A 16,824-nucleotide genomic window follows, 5' to 3' on the forward strand; every position below is an offset into this window, starting at 1 on the left:
GCAGTTTTAATACTCTACTTGATGATATGTATTGTGCTTTCTGTATCTGTAGGCATATGTCTCATCAATTATGGAAAATTCTCAGCCACTATTTCTTTCAACACTGCCTTTCCCATATTCTATTCCCCTCCCCCAAGGATTCCAATTAGATGTACATTAGATTTACTAAGTTTTTCACCCACAATTATGAATTTCTTATATATTTTTTATAACCTTGTCTTTATAGGCTACATTCTGGATAAACTCTTCAACACCACTTTCCAACTCACCAATTCTCTGTTTGGAGATTATGGTTCTCACCTTAAGGTTTTCAAACCTTTTCAGTTGGGACACTTTTGACCAAGGCTGAAAACTTAAATGAACAATGCTTCATTGTGGCTTCTGGCCTGAACACGAGCCCAACAACTTAGCTCACTATATGCCTTTTAGGATACACATAACTGACATTTTGAAATTTTAAAATGATTCACAGATGTGAGATTTTGGATTATTTCAACATTATAGAAATATGGACAGCAAAGAAATTTAGATCTACACTTAGGAAACTATATTTTATTTGTACTATACTGAAGAAAAATCCCATAATAGGGTTATCAGAGGTTTTATTTTATGAAGAAAAAGAAAACCTAGCTTGTCTCAGAATAAGCAGAGTCACAAATAAATAAGATTATAAACTTCAAAAAACATTCAACAGATAACAAAGATCAGGTCATCTTCAAACACCACATTTTAAAAATACAAACGGGAGAGGACAATTATTAATATCTCTGTAACTGTGTACCTAATAATATTGCACTGAACAGCACAAACAGGGACAGGGAGAGAACTAGATAGAAACACACTGCTACTAAGATACTTTAAAAGGCATCCTCAGTGTTCCAGTTCAAGATAGCAGAGTAGAACGATGTACGCTTATATCCCCCTGTGAGAGGACCAAAATCACAGCAAGCTGTTGAACAACCATTGACAGGAGGATGCTGGAACCCTCCAAAAAATGATACCCCAAAGTATATCAAGTCTAAAGACAAAGAAGCTACAATGAGATGGTAGGAGGGGCACCGACATGATAAAATCCCATACACACCGGGTGGGCAACCCACAATCTGGAGAACGATAATACCTAAGAAATTTTCCCACTGTTGTCAAGGTTCTGAGCCCCATGTCAGGCTTCCCAGCCTGGGGATCTGGCAAAAGGACAGGGAATCTCCAGGGAATCTTGACTTTGAAGGTCAGTGGAATGTGCTTACAGGATTTCCACAGTACTGGGGAAAACAGAGACTCTACTCTTGGAGGGCAGCACAAACAAAATCCTGTGTGCATCAAGACCCAGATGAAAGGAGCAGTGATCCCACAAGAGGCTGAACCAGATCTACCTGCTAGTCCTGGAGGGTCTCCTGTGGAGGCGTGCATCGGTAGGTGCTCACCACAAGGACTGGGGCACTGGCAGCAGTTCTGGAAGGGGCCCCCTTGCATAATCCTCTTGGAGGTGGCCATCAACCCTAACACAGAGCCTCTAGACCCCAGGGCTGGGTCACCTCAGGCTAAACAACTAACAGGAAGGGAGCACAGTCTCACCCATCAGTTCAGTTCAGTGGCTCAGTCATCTGACTCTGCAACCCCATGGATGCAGCACACCAGGCTTCCCTGTCCATCACCAACTCCCACAGCCTACTCAAACTCACGTCCACCGAGTTGGTGATGCCATCCAACCACCTCATCCTCTGTCATCCGCTTCTCCTCCTGCCTTCAGTCTTTTCCAGCATCAGAGTCTTCTCCAATGAGTCAGTTCTTCACATCAGGTGGCCGAAGTATTGAGTTTCAGCTTCAGGATCAGTCCTTCCAATGAATATTCAGGACTGATTTCCCTTAGGACTGACTGGTTTATCTTCCTGCTGTCCAAGGGACTCTCAAGAATCTTCTCCAACACCACAGTTCAAAAGCATCAATTTTTCGGTACTCAGCTTTCTTTATGATCCAACTCTCACATCCATAGATGACTACTGGAAAAACCATAGCTTTGATTATACAGACCTTTGTTGGTAAAGTAATGTCTCTGCTTTTTAATATGTTGTCTAGGTTTGTCACAGCTTTTACTGAGCATGGCCCTGCCCATCAGAACAAGACCCAGTTTTCCCCACCACCAGTGCCCCCATCAGGACTCTTATACAAGCCTTCTAGTCATCCTCTCAGCCGCTGCCTGTGACCTCGGGCATCGGGTAGCTCCTCTAGGCCGCTGCCCCTGACCTCGGACGTGGTAGCTCAAATTACCACACGATTGCACTCATATCACATGCTAGTAAAGTGATGCTTAAAATTCTCCAAGCCAGGCTTCAGCAATACGTGAACCGTGAACTTCCAGATGTTCAAGCTGGTTTTAGAAAAGGCAGAGGAACCAGAGATCAAATTGCCAACATCCGCTGGATCATCAAAAAAGCAAGAGAGTTCCAGAAAAACATCTATTTCTGCTTTATTGACTATGCCAAAGCCTTGGACTGTGTGGATCACAATAAACTGTGGAAAATTCTGAAAGAGATGGGAATCCCAGACCACCTGACTTGCCTCTTGAGAAACCTGTATGCAGGTCAGGAAGCAACAGTTAGAACTGGACGTGGAACAACAGACTGGTTCCAAATAGGAAAAGGAGTATGTCAAGGCTGTATATTGTCACCCTGCCTATTTAATTTATATGCAGAGTACATTATGAGAAATACTGGGCTGGAGGAAGCACAAAGCTGCAATCAAGACTGCTGGGAGAAATACCAATAACCTCAGATATGCAGATGACACCACCCTTATGGCAGAAAGTGAAGAAGAACTAAAGAGCCTCTTGATCAAAGTGAAAGAGGAGAGTGAAAAAGTTGGCTTAAAGCTCAACATTCAGAAAACGAAGATTATGGCATCCGGTCCCATCACTTCATGGCAAATAGATGGGGAAACAGTGGCTAACTTTATTTTTCTGGGCTCCAAAATCACTGTAGATGGTGACTGCATCCATGAAAGAGAAACAATATATAAATCCAAAAGCTTACTCTGAAAATAAACTACTGACTAACCTAATGAAGAAAACAGGGAGAAAATAACAAGTATTCAAAATCCTCTGACAATGTGAAAACAGTTATTAGAACAGAGAAAAAGGAAAAATGTGACTTCACACAACTCTATGCAAACTAGTTTAAAAGTCTATTCAAAATACACAATTTTCTAAAAAAAATATTTAACAAAACTGACTGAAAGACCAAAAGTCTATTCATTTCCATTGGAAAAATAAATTCTTAAAAATAAAGAACTTTTTCATACAATAGTACCAGACTCAGATGGTTTCACATAGGAATTCTACCAAATCTTTCAAGAGCAGAAAATCACAATACCACTTAAGATATTATTAGAGCAACTACTATGTATAAAATAGATAACTAATGAGAACCTCCTATGTAGCACAGGCACCTCTACTCAATGCTCTGGTAACCTAAACAGGATGGAAATGCAAAAAAAGAGGGGATATATGTACAGGCTTCCCCGGTGGCTCAGCTGGTAAAGAATCCACCCGCAACGCAGGAGACCTGGGTTTGATCCCTGGGTTGGGAAGATCCCTTGGAGAAGGGAATAAATGGCTACCCACTCCAGTATTCTCACTTGGAGAATTCCATGGACTATATAGTCCATGGGTGGGATCACACAGAGTCAGAGGTGACTCAGCAACTTTCACTCTCATATATACAGCTAATTCATTTTGCTGTACAGCAGAAACCAAAACAACACTGTAAAGCAACTTCAGTAGAATACACACTCTTCTCAAGCTCACAAAGAATACTCGCCAATGTGGGCCACATTCTGGACCATAAAACAAACTTTTAAAAGAATAAAAATCATATAATGTCTAATCTCAAACCACAATGGAATTAAACTTGAAATCAATAACAGGAAGATGGCTGGATAATTCCAAAATATGTGGAGATTAAATAAAATACTTCTACTTAACACATGGGTCAAAGAAGAAATCTCAAGAGAAAATTCAAAATATTTCAAACTAAATGAAAATACAATTCAATTTCTCTAAATTTGTGTAATGAAGTGAAAACTGTTGAGAGAAATTTATAGCATTGAATTCATATAGTAGAAATGAAGAAAGTTCTAAAATCAATAATCTAAGTTTCTACCTTAGAAAACTAGAAAAAGAGCAACTGAAATCTAAAGCAGAAGAAAAACAACAAGTAGAGCAAAAATCAGTAGCAATGAATATAGGAAATCAATGGGGAAAAAAAAAATCAACCAAAGTCATTTCTTTGAAAAGATCCAAGTTTCTATACAAGCTAAGAAAAAAAGAAGAGAAAAATTACCAACATCAGAAACAAAAAGAGACATCAATACAGATTCCAAGGATATTTAAAGAATAAAGCAATACTATAAACAATGCTATGCCCACAAATCTGATAACCTAGACGAAATGGACTAATTACTTCAAAGACATAATCTGCCAAAACACACACGTCAACCATAAACAATCTGAACAGAATTATATCTATTAAAGAAACTGAGTTAATAGTAAATCTTTCAAAACCTAAAGCACCAAACCCATATGGGTTCATGTGTGAATTCCATCAAGCATTTAAGAAAGAAATTATACCAATTCTCTACAATCTCTTCCAGAAGACAGAAGCAAAGGGAATACTTTCTGAATTATTCTAAGGATAGCATTAGTATCTAAGTATTTGATACCAAAACCAGATGAAGACATAACAACAACAACAACAAAAACACACAATTATTTCTCATGGACATCAATGTAAAAACCCTAAACATATTAGCAAAATATAAGCAAATAAAATCCAACAACATGTAAAAATAATTATACACCACAACCAAGTGAGATTTATACCAGATATGCAAGGGTGGTTCAACATTCAAAAATCAATCAAGGTAATCCATCACATTAACAGACTAATAAGAAAGAAAAGAAAAGATGACATGATCATATCAATAAACATAAAAAGTATTTGACAAAATGCAACACTCACATTTGTGATTAAAAATCCTTAGCAAACTAAAAAGGGAACTTCTTCAACTTGATAAAGAACATCTATACAGAGCCTACAGTTACCATTATATTTAATGGTGAGAAGTTTTCTTCCAGTAGGATTCCTAACATGTTTCTCTCACCATGTCTTTTCCCCATCATAATGGAAGTCCTAGCTAATGCAATAAAAGAAAGAAAGTATACAGATTGAGAAGGAAAAAATATGTGTCTTTGTTCACAGATGACATGACTGTCTATGTAGAAAGAATCAACAAATCTGTGGGTTGCTTTGAATAGCACAGGTATTTTAAGAATACTAATTCTTCCAATCCATGAGTACAATATATCTTTCCATTTGTGTTGTCTTCAATTCCTTTCATCAATGTCTTAACAGTTTTCAGTGTATAGATCTTTTACTTCCCTGGTTAAATTTATTTCTATGTATTTTAATCTTTGTGATCCAGCTGTAAATAGGTTTTTAATTTCTCTAATAGATCATTAGTGTATAGAAATGCTACAGATTTCTGTATACTCATATCCTGCAACTTTACTGAATTTGTTCATTAGTTCTATCGGCTTTCTGATGGATCTTTAGGGTTTTCTATATATACTACCATGTCACTTGCAAATAGTCAGGTATATGTGTGTGTGTATATGTTGGTATACTGAAGTGGCAGGATAATCCAATCATTTAGTTTCTAGGTTACCTATAGAGAAACAAGTAGAGAGATCAAGAAGATAAAAGGTAGATTTTTCTGAATGTAACCCATTCTGTAGATTTAACTGTGAAACCATGAGGTCCTCATTAGAGCAGTAGGAATCAGTCTCATAACTTTGAAACCATGGAAATGTTCTACATATTTAACAAAATTTAAAAAAACCCTAAAACTAAAATCAAACTGTAATGAATCAACTCAACCACATCATATTTGTGGTTTAACCACACAGACTGCTCAAGTGACTTAAAATACAATAATTTGCACTTTGCTGTACAGCAGAAACACACTGTAAGTTAATGAAAATTAATTTTTTAAAAATACAATAATCTGACTATCTATCCCTAACAAATTCATGGGGCAGGAAGATCCCCTGGAGAAGGGATAGGCTACCCACACCAGTATTCTTAGGCTTTCCTGGTGATTCAGATGGTAAAGAATCTGCCTGCAATGCGAAAGACCTGGGTTGGATACCTGGGTTGGGAAGATCCCCTGGAGGAGGGCATGGCAACCCACTCCAGTATTCTTGCCAGAAAAATTCCCATGGACAGAGGAGCCTTATCAGGCTACAGTCCATGGGGTCGCAAAGAGTCAGACACTACTGAGTGACTAAGCACAGCATCCCTAACATCAATTTCACAGATATTTCCCTCATGGGTTATAGTCTAAGAACTACAAAGATCTTAAACTGTTCTAAGTAATCGTATTATTAGTAACACTATTGTTAATTATTCTGTAACTATTAAAAAGTAAGATAATGCAAATGAAAGTCAGCAGGGACTAAAATCTTTAGCACAAAAGTGATACAACTATAAAATCAAAGAATTAGGTAAAAGCCTTTCAATTCTAAATTTGAATTATTTGAATTTGTGCTTGTTTGCAAGTTTTTAAAGAGTACTTTTAAAAAGTACTTGTACTTTTGTACTTCCCAGTTGAAATGCAATGAAAAGTCCTAAAAAATGACTAAGTTAGTGGTTTCCAAGTAGTGGTCCTGAAATACCATCCCCCAATAAAAGAACCTGGACTATAGGGGAAAATGGCTGACTGAACAGAGGGTATAAAATACACAAAATGAGCTGCAAACATCTTAACAGAAACAAAGAAACTATCAAGGACTACTGAAGCTGTGTCAATATACGGCAGGATATATTAATAATTGGACTTCATCAAAATTAAAAGATATCTTAAAAGACACGACCAAGGAAATGAAAAACCAAGTCACAATACTGGGAAACAGCTCCCTTGGTTGCTCAGCTGGGAAAGAACCCGCCTGCTAATGCAGAAGACACAAGAGACGTGAGTTCCACCCCTGAGTAAGGAAGATCCCCTGGAGAAAGATACAGCAACCTGCTCCAGTATTCTTGTCTGGAAAATTCCATGGACAGAGGAGCCTAGCGGTGGAGTCAGGCAGAGAGTCAGACACAACTGAGTGCACATACACACACACGTACCAGGAAAATATATTTGCAGTACATATATCTTCCATATGACTGGTGTTATTCAAAACATATAAGAACCATAAATCTGTATAAGACAAACAGCACAACTTATAAGCAAAAGATGGAAACAGACACTTCACCAAAAAAAAGGCAATAAACACATGAAAAGATGCTCAACATCACTAAACACAGAGAAATGCAGATTAAAACCACTAGATACCTAGCAGAACAATGTCAAGTGTTGGCCAAAATGTAGAGCAACTGAAACTCCCATACACTACGGGCTGAGATGTAAAATGAAATAACCATTAGGGAAAACTATCTGGCAGTTTCTTATAAAGCTAAAAGTACACATGACGTAAGACTCAGCAATTCCACTTTTAGGTATTTACCCACAGAAAACATACATCCACACAAAGACCTGTACACAAATGTTAATAGAAGCTTTATTCATAATAGCCAAAAACTAGAAAACAACTCTTAAGTATCCATCAACTGGGGAATGGATAAACAAATTCTGTTTATCCATTTGTCCCATTACATCCGTATAATAGGACACCAGTCCACAATAAAAGGAATAAACTGTTGACACAAACTACAACATGGCTGCATTTCGAAAGTATTATGCTAAAGGAACCAAGATACAAGAATATATAACATCTGACTCCATATAATGAGAGACCAGAGGTTGTCAGGAGCCTGGTTTGGGAGGAAACTGACTCTAAAAGGACATGAAGATAGGTTCTGGAGTTGATGGAAATGCTCATATCTTGACTGTGGTGGTGGTTATACAGCTGTGTACATTTGTCAAGACTCAAATGGTACACTTTAAATAAATACATTTTATTCTTTGCAAATTATTCACAGCAAACTTTTTAAGAGCTCAGGATCTAATACCAAGACCTCCCACAAGCTAAGGAAGGAACATTTGAGCAAAAAAAAAAAAAGAATAAAAGAATAGTAGCAGTCTTTTGGACTGTGAAGAAGGCTGAGCGCCGAAGAATTGATGCCTTTGAACTGTGGTGTTGGAGAAGACTCTTGAGAGTCCCTTGGACTGCAAGGAGATCCAACCAGTCCATTCTGAAGGAGATCAGCCCTGGGATTTCTTTGGAGGGAATGATGCTAAAGCTGAAACTCCAGTACTTTGGCCACCTCATGAGAAGAGTTGACTCACTGGAAAAGACTGGGATGCTGGGAGGGATTGGGGGCAGGAGGAGAAGGGGACGACAGAGGATGAGATGGCTGGATGGCATCGCTGACTCGATGGACATGAGTCTGAGTGAACTCCGGGAGTTGGTGATGGACAGGGAGGCCTGGCGTGCTGCAATTCATGGGGTAGCAAAGAGTCTGACATGACTGAGCGACTGATCTGATCTGATCTCTGATCTGAGCAGTCTTAGATTAAGTCAGAGACATCAATAAGAACTCATGTTTAGCTCAATACAGATAAAGACTGTTACTAGTAATATTTATAGATATATGGATATAAATCAGTTAGTATACACACATGTATTTCTTTGCTCTGTCAGCTGAGAGGGCCTAAAAGGAAGACCAATCCAGCAGGAACAAGCACACCTAGCACCCAGATTTTTGCTCTCTCCTAGCCATCAGAGAGGGCAATGGCACCCCACTCCAGTACTCTTGCCTGGAAAATCCCATGGATGAGGAGCCTGGAAGGCTGCAGTCCATGGGGTCACTGAGGGTCAGACACGACTGAGCGACTTCACTTTCACTTTTCACTTTCACGCACTGGAGAAGGAAATGAAAACCCACTCCAGTGCTCTTGCCTGGAGAATCCCAGGGACGGGGGAGCCTGGTGGGCTGCCGTCTCTGGGGTCGCACAGAGTCGGACAAGACTGAAGTGACTTAGCAGCAGTAGCAGCAGCAGCCATCAGCGAAAAACCCTGTGCTACCAATACAAATAGGCCCACATGGAAACTAAAGACACCAGCTGACTACCAGCATCCACAACCAGACATGTGGGTACAGAAACTTCCAAATGACTCCCACCTCCAGCATTCTAGTACTTTACTGAGGTTACAGACATAAAGGAAGAGGTAAGTCATGCTTACTGTATCCTTTCTGATTTCCTGACAGAATACATGAACAAAACAAATGGTTGTTTTACACCAAGGTTTGCTAACTGGAACTCCTTTTAATGCTATCAAAGAAGTATTTGCAGATCATGCAAGACTAAAAAACATACTAATTTTTTATATAAAATAAACGTTTTTATCTACACTTAAAAATTACCATAATCATTCCTGTACTATACATTATCAAAGTCTTCAGTTCAGTTGCTCAGTATTGTCTGACTCTTTGTGACCCCATGGACTGCAGCCAGGCCTCCCTGTCCATCAGCAATTTCTGGAGCTTGCTCCAACTCATGTCCATTGAGTCCGTGATGTCATCCAACCATCTCATCCTCTGTCATCCCCTTCTCCTCCTACCTTCAGTCTTTCCCAGCATCAGGGTCTTTTCAAATGAATCAGTTCTTTGCATCAGGTGGCCAAAGTATTGGAGCTTCAGCTTCAGCATCAATTCTTCCAATGAATATTCAGGACCAATTTCCTTTAGGATGGACTGGTTGGATCTCCTTGCAGTCCAAGGGACTCTCAAGAGTCTTCTCCAACACCACAGTTCAAAAGCATCAGTTCTTTGGCGCTCAGCTTTCTTTATAGTCCAACTCTCACATCTATACATGATCACTGGAAAAACCATAGCCTTGACTAGACAGACCTTTGTCGGCAAAGTAATGTCTCTGCTTTTTAATATGCTGTCTAGGTTGGTCATAACTTTCCTTCCAAGGGGCAAGAGTCTATTTCATGGCTGCAATCACCATCTGCAGTGATTCTGGAGCCCCCCCCCCCAAATAAAGTCTCTCACTGCTTCATTGTTTCCCCATCTATTTGCCATGAAGTGATGGGACCAGATGCCATGATTTTAAAGTTTTTTGAATGTTGAGTTTTAAGCTAACTTTTTCACTCTCCTCTTTCACTTTCATCAAGAGGCTCCAGGTGGTTTATACTGTATTTCCACTTATACCCTTATCCTTCTCTTCTAAACCTTTTCCTTTGAAATAAATAAGACTACTCACCCATTCTACTTAATCCTATAGATTCACTTCTCAAATTTTTAATTTGATGACTCTCTACTCTTCCTGTTTTACATTTACTGTGCTTTATTCTTTCCAGAGAATTTTCACATGTATGTAAATTCCAAAGAACTTTCACATATATGCAGTTATAGTTATGTTCTCACTATAACTTGTGACATATTGGTGCAGGTATCTTTATTCTAAAGATGAAAAGCAAGGCCAAGACACTTACTTAAGAATAGATATAAAACTTTAATTACCCTTTGTGACTTAAAGTCCTCCACTACATGAGTCAGCTTTTTGTAACAGATCTAGTCTTGTGCTCTTCCTTAGTCAGTGCGACTTCTTTTTCATCTAGGCAGATGCACCAAGATGCAGAAAAACAAGAAGGAAATTTTTTTAGGTGATGAGGGGATGGCAATGGGGAACAGGAATGAACTGTGTGGGGGACTATGAAGCAAAACTAATGATTCTGTATACATTCTGGGAGGTACAGATCCCAGAGATAGAAAACTTCACGTTAGAAATCAGTTCTCAATGCATGCCTTAATCATCAACAAATGCTTAAATATTCCTCCTGACTCTACAACAGAATTTGGCTTTCAAAGCTATTTATCTTTGTTTTCGAATTACATAAAATAACAAACCTCTGTTAGAGAAAACACAATTCAACTACGGCATCTGGAAAGCTGTACAGATTGGGTGAAAGTTTCCAGCACCGTAAGAATACACATATTATTTCATAAATGTTCTAAAATCACATAACAGTGTCTGCGCAAATACAGAAAACAGTGTCAAAAAATAGTTGTCCATGATGCTATGAGCAGAGTGTACAAAAGAGCCAGAAAGCAATTTTCTCTCATTTCCATCTTGGTTAATGGCATGGAAAGCCTGTAGTTACACTTAACAGCTTCCTTCCACTCATTCTGTTAGTCATCAAATCCTACCTGCTCTATCTCGTATAAGCCTCTCACCATGTTAAATTCAGTTCCATTATATCAAGTTTGGTTTAGATCACCCAGACCAGCCAATATGTCCAAAATACTGCCAACACACAACCAACATAAAAGTTATTAACAAGATATTTGACTTTCTTTTCATACTAAGTCTTTGAAATTCAGTATGTTTTTTATACTTAACAGCATATCTCAATTTAGACTAGCTACACTTTAGGTCATCAGGAGTTCTTAACACTGGCTACACATTAGAATGACTTTTCATTCATTCAATAAGTGACCTTACTAGTTCCAGGGTATGGAGGAGAATTGGTAAACAAGATAGATCTCGTCAGCCCTCATCTCACATACGCATGCAATTCAGTTTCACAGGTTCTCAAACACACCAGTCCTCTAAAACCCCATATTGTTATAACGTGTTGGTTTTCTTCCTCTTCCTAGACTTTCACCTCTCCCCTCCATCTATTCTTCAATACCCATTGCAAATGTCACTTCTCTCTGAAGTGTACTCTGCTTCCCCAGGCAGTTATTTTTTCCCCTCCATTGTGAGCTTTGCTCATCTTTCTAACACTACCACACTCTATAGAATTAGAGTCTATGAATTTGTCTCTCCACAAAATCAGGGTGTGTCAATCTCCTAATTCAGACACATTGGAGTTGAGACCAGTGACAGAGAAACAGTGGACTCACAGTTAGTTTGTGGAAAACCACACACATGCTATCTTAGTTACGCTATGTTATCTGCTATAGTTGCCCCCACCTAAACTACATCTGATTTGCCCACAGAAATTCATCACGTGAAGATCAAGAGTCATACATGTTACAATAGGGAATGTATCACAGAAATGATCAACACCTGTTTTCATGCCAGATATGTAACTCAATATAATTAATACCTGGCATCCTAACTTATTAACAGTTTTCTCTAAATTTGAATAATGAATTCCCTAAAACCTGACTACTTGTGAATCTTGAGACTTTATCCCTTAGGTGTACATGAAGCTCAGTGTCTTTGAGGGCTTTCTCATCAAGGAAAAGGGAGAATCAGGCTTTGAATTTCTTAACAAAATATCAACTTTGCTGTCTACTAAAATGATATGAACATATAAACTTTTATGATCAATAATTACTTACATTTAGGTATCTGTTAAAAACCTAAATCTTCAATGTCTATATTCATCTTCTATTAACAGCCTCAAACTATAATAGAGAGAAAAACCTAAAGAGCTATTCTTATACAAGAACATACCATTTATTAAGCTGTCATCATAGTCAGTCATGTTACTTGATTTACATATATTTTCTTCACAGTAACACAATAATATGGATATCACCTCCATTTTACAGATAAGAAAAATGACAGTAGCATTAAATAATAATTCCTAATGTGTTCAGAATATGAATTCTAGATGTCTGCCTTTTACATTAAGTACAATCCAGCTAATGGTATGCTAGAGCCAGCTCACACTGATTCATAAGAGGCAACTGTTAAATTTTTAGAAAATGCACAAGCTGTAATTAAAAATTAAATCATATAAACTAACAATTAAGTAATATTAAAAACAAAGGCAATAATTACTCAAAACTCACTTTCTAAATATTTTACTATAGTTTCTTTTGTGGTTTTGTGTGTGTGTGTGTATTCCCACACTTTCCAACTCTGTACTCAGTGATACCATTTTAGTAGCTTGAAACTAACCATGATAGGAGTATGTACGCCAAAGAAACTGGTAAATCCTACAATTTTTTTTTTCTGAGTGGTTGTCAAACATTTACCAGCAAACCACGGTGTCCACTCATTATCCTGATACATTTCATTATTCTTTATATATTTTGGATCCAAGTCCCTTAAATATGTAATACACATGCTTGCTCAGCTCCTACCCAGAAATTCTGATTCAGTAGATTAAGGGTAGAGTATCAAAAAAAAAAAGGGTAGAGTATCTGCATGTGTGTTTTGAAAGAGACCATCTCTCCTCCAAAAGAATTCTGATACATATCACCAGCCGAGAACTACCATGTGAGATTTCTAAAAGGGCTTAACATATCACATCAGACATTAGAAAACTACATACTTAAGACTGTATTCAAGTCCCCAAAGATAAGTCTTTACAAGCTACAATATAAAATTGTGACACAGCTTTTTTTTTCAGGATCAAAACAGCCATAAGAAAGCTTCTATATTTCTAAAACTATCAAAGAGGTTGTTGCTCAAACAATTCAGTAACTTTCATAAAAAGGCTATAATGAGACAACCAGATATCCACATGCAAAAGAATGAGGTTGAGCCCTTCTCTCACACCATAAAAAAAGGACTGGCCAAAAAGTAAGCTTGTGTTTTTCCATAACACCTCTGGAAAAACCTGAACGAACTTTTTGGTCAACCCATTAAAAATTAACTCAAAATGGGTCAAAGATTTAAATGCAAGAACTAAAGCTCTAAGATTCTTTGAAGAAAACAAGCATAAATCTTTCTGATCTTGAATCAGACAACAGTTTCTTAAATATGACACCAAAAGCAGAAGTAACAACAAAAATATAAATTGGATTTCATCAAATTAAAAACATTTGTGTTTTAAAGGACACCATCAAGAACATGCAAACACAATCCATAGAAGAATATTTCTGCCAACTGTATATATAAGGGACTTGGATCCAAAATACATAAAGAATTCTTACAAATCAACAATAAAAAGATAACCCAATCTAAAAATGGACCCAGGATCTGAACATTTCTCCAAAGAAGATAAACAAATGGCCAATAAGCACACAAGAAGATACTCAACATCACTAGCAATCAGAGAAAAGTAAGTCAAAACCACATGACATTACCAATAAAATAGCTATATCAAAAAGTAGGATAACAAATGTTGGCAAGGATGTGGAGTATTAGAAATCTCACACACTACTCTAAGGATTTTAAATAGCGCAGCTGCTTTGGAAAACATCCCAGCAATTCCTTGAAAGATTAAATATAGTTACCATATGACTCAGCAATCTCACTCCCACACATAAACTCAAGAGAAATGAAAACACATGGCCACGCAAAAACCTGTATACCAATGTTCATAACAGCGTTATTCGTAACAGCCAAAATGCAGAAATAACCCAAATATTCACCAACCTCACATGCACTCATCTCACACGCTAGTAAAATAATGCTCAAAACTCTCCAAGCCAGGCTTCAGCAATACTTGAATGGTGAACTTCCTGATGTTCAAGCTGGTTTTAGAAAAGGCAGAGGAACCAGAGATCAAATTGCCAACATCCGTTAGATCATGGAAAAAGGAAGAGCGTTCCAGAAAAACATCTATTTCTGCTTTATTGACTATGCCAAAGCCTTTGACTGTGTGCATCACAATAAACTGTGGAAAATTCTGAAAGAGATGGAATACCAGACCACCTGACCTGCCTCTTGAGAAATCTGTATGCAGGTCAGAAGCAACAGTTAGAACTGGACATGGAACAACAGACTGGTTCCAAATAGGAAAAGGAGTACGTCAAGGCTGTATATTGTCACCCTGTTTTTTTAACTTATATGCAGAGTACATCATGAGAAACGCTGGGCTGGAAGAAGCACAAACTGGAATCAAGATTGCTGGGAGAAGTATCAATAACCTCAGATATGCAGATGACACCACCCTTATGGCAAAAAGTGAAGAGGAACTAAAAAGCCTCTTGATGAAAGTGAAAGTGGAGAGTGAAAAAGTTGGCTTAAAGCTCAACATTCAGAAAACGAAGATCATGGCATCTAGTCCCATCACTTCATGGGAAATAGATGGGGAAACAGTGAAAACAGGGTCAGACTTTATATTTTTAGGCTCCAAAATCACTGCAGATGGTGACTGCAGCCATGAAATTAAAAGATGCTTACTCCTTGGAAGGAAAGTTATGACCAACCTAGATAGCATACTGAAAAGCAAAGACATTACTTTGCCAACAAAGGTCCGTCTAGTCAAGGCTGTGGTTTTTCCAGTGGTCATGTATGGATGTGAGAGTTGGACTGTGAAGAAGGCTGAGCACCAAAGAACTGATGCTTTTGAACTGTGGTGTTGGAGAAGACTCTTGAGAGTCCCTTGGACCTCAAGGAGATCCAACCAGTCCATTCTGAAGGAGATCAGTCCTGGGATTTCTTTGGAAGGAACGATTCTAAAGCTGAAACTCCAGTACTTTGACCACCTCATGAGAAGAGTTGACTCATTGGAAAAGACTCTGATGCTGGGAGGGACTGGCAGCAGGAGGAGAAGGGGACGACAGAGGATGAGATGGCTGGATGGCATCACTGACTCGATGGATGTGAGTCTGAGTGAACTCCAGGAGTTGGTGATGGACAGGGAGGCCTGGCATGCTGCCATTCATGGGGTCGCAAAGAGTCGGACACGACTGAGCAACTGAACTGAACTGAACTGAATGAATGGATACACAGAACGTGATGTATCAATACAATGGAATGCTGTTTGGCAAAAACAAAGAATGAAATACTGCTACATCCCATAAGCTGACATGCACCTTGAAAACACTATGCTAAGTCAAAGAAGCCAGTTACCAAAAACCCCACATACAGTATGACGCTATATGAAATAACCAGAACAGGCACATCTATGTGACAGTCTAACTGGAACAGTGGTTGCCTAAGGCTGGTGGTCAGTTGAGGGGCCAGGGAAATGATCACTAAAGGGTATGGGGTTTTCTTTCTGGGGTGATGAAATTGTTCTAAAACTGACTGTGGTAATGGATATAGGACTCTTATGAATTTATGAAAAACTACCCAAGTGTACACTTTAAATGGGTGAACTGTATCTCTATAAATTTGTTTCAAATGCACACACAAGAGCATGATATATTTCTTTTAAAAATATTTACTTCTGGGAAATTTCCATTCCTGACAAACATCTGTATTTTCTTTTAATCAATAAACTACATCATAAACTGTGCTCTCTTTTCATTTCACTGGCAGGAAATTCACACTAAATTCTGTGATCATAGTTCAGTTTCTGCCACCACCATGCCTTGCCTTCATTGTTTTAATTTAAAAGTGTTTTACTGCAAGCCTTTTCAGTCTTTCTTGGAAGTAGGCAGGAATTGATGGCTGGCTACATTCTGAAAACTTAAGAATACATTTAGATATTCATGATGTCCACCAAGGTACAGAAATCCTATGAAGTGCAGCTGGCGCTCTGCCAACCAGTTCCCATCATCTTAACCAAGAACTAAAATGGTGAAATTATGAATTTTCCCAGAGGACTTTTTTCCTCTAAACTACATTATCCATATAGAACATTATAATGTAATATTACACACTTACCATATATTTAGCACATAAGCTAATATTTAAAATAGAATATATATAATAAATCACTGCTAAAATTTAACTTTGTTTCAGGAAATTCATTCCTACCCTAACAGGTGAGGATGACTCCTCTGTATTTCGTTTCTGGGACTCAGAGTCCACATCTTGGCGCTTGTTCTTCATTCTTTCTCTAAGATCCCCTGTAGGTCTTTCTGGTGACCTTTAAACCAAAAAAACAAAAACAAAACAAAAAAACAAAATAACAAAAATCTGTATTTATATAACATTTCATAAGAATATATTTATAGAAAC

At 38.1% G+C, this 16,824-nt stretch overlaps 1 protein-coding gene across 8 annotated transcripts in view; it reads right to left on the reverse strand.

Moving 5' to 3' along the window:
• ZC3H13 (zinc finger CCCH-type containing 13) overlaps positions 1 to 16,824 on the reverse strand; it is a 103,760-nt gene that overhangs the window by 77,806 nt on the left and 9,130 nt on the right. For 6 of the 8 annotated variants that reach the window (XM_015473802.3, XM_005213706.5, XM_002691780.6 and 3 more), the window contains exon 4: positions 16,621 to 16,732. In XM_015473802.3, coding sequence (XP_015329288.1) covers positions 16,621 to 16,732 — 112 coding nt within the window. Of the gene's footprint in view, positions 1 to 10,526; positions 10,621 to 16,620; positions 16,733 to 16,824 lie in introns of those variants that run through there. The other 2 variants (XM_025000031.2, XM_059892215.1) reach the window with 2 other exon arrangements.

This window comes from Bos taurus, chromosome 12 (genome assembly GCF_002263795.3).
Source record: "Bos taurus isolate L1 Dominette 01449 registration number 42190680 breed Hereford chromosome 12, ARS-UCD2.0, whole genome shotgun sequence".
Classification (NCBI taxonomy): domain Eukaryota; kingdom Metazoa; phylum Chordata; class Mammalia; order Artiodactyla; family Bovidae; genus Bos; species Bos taurus.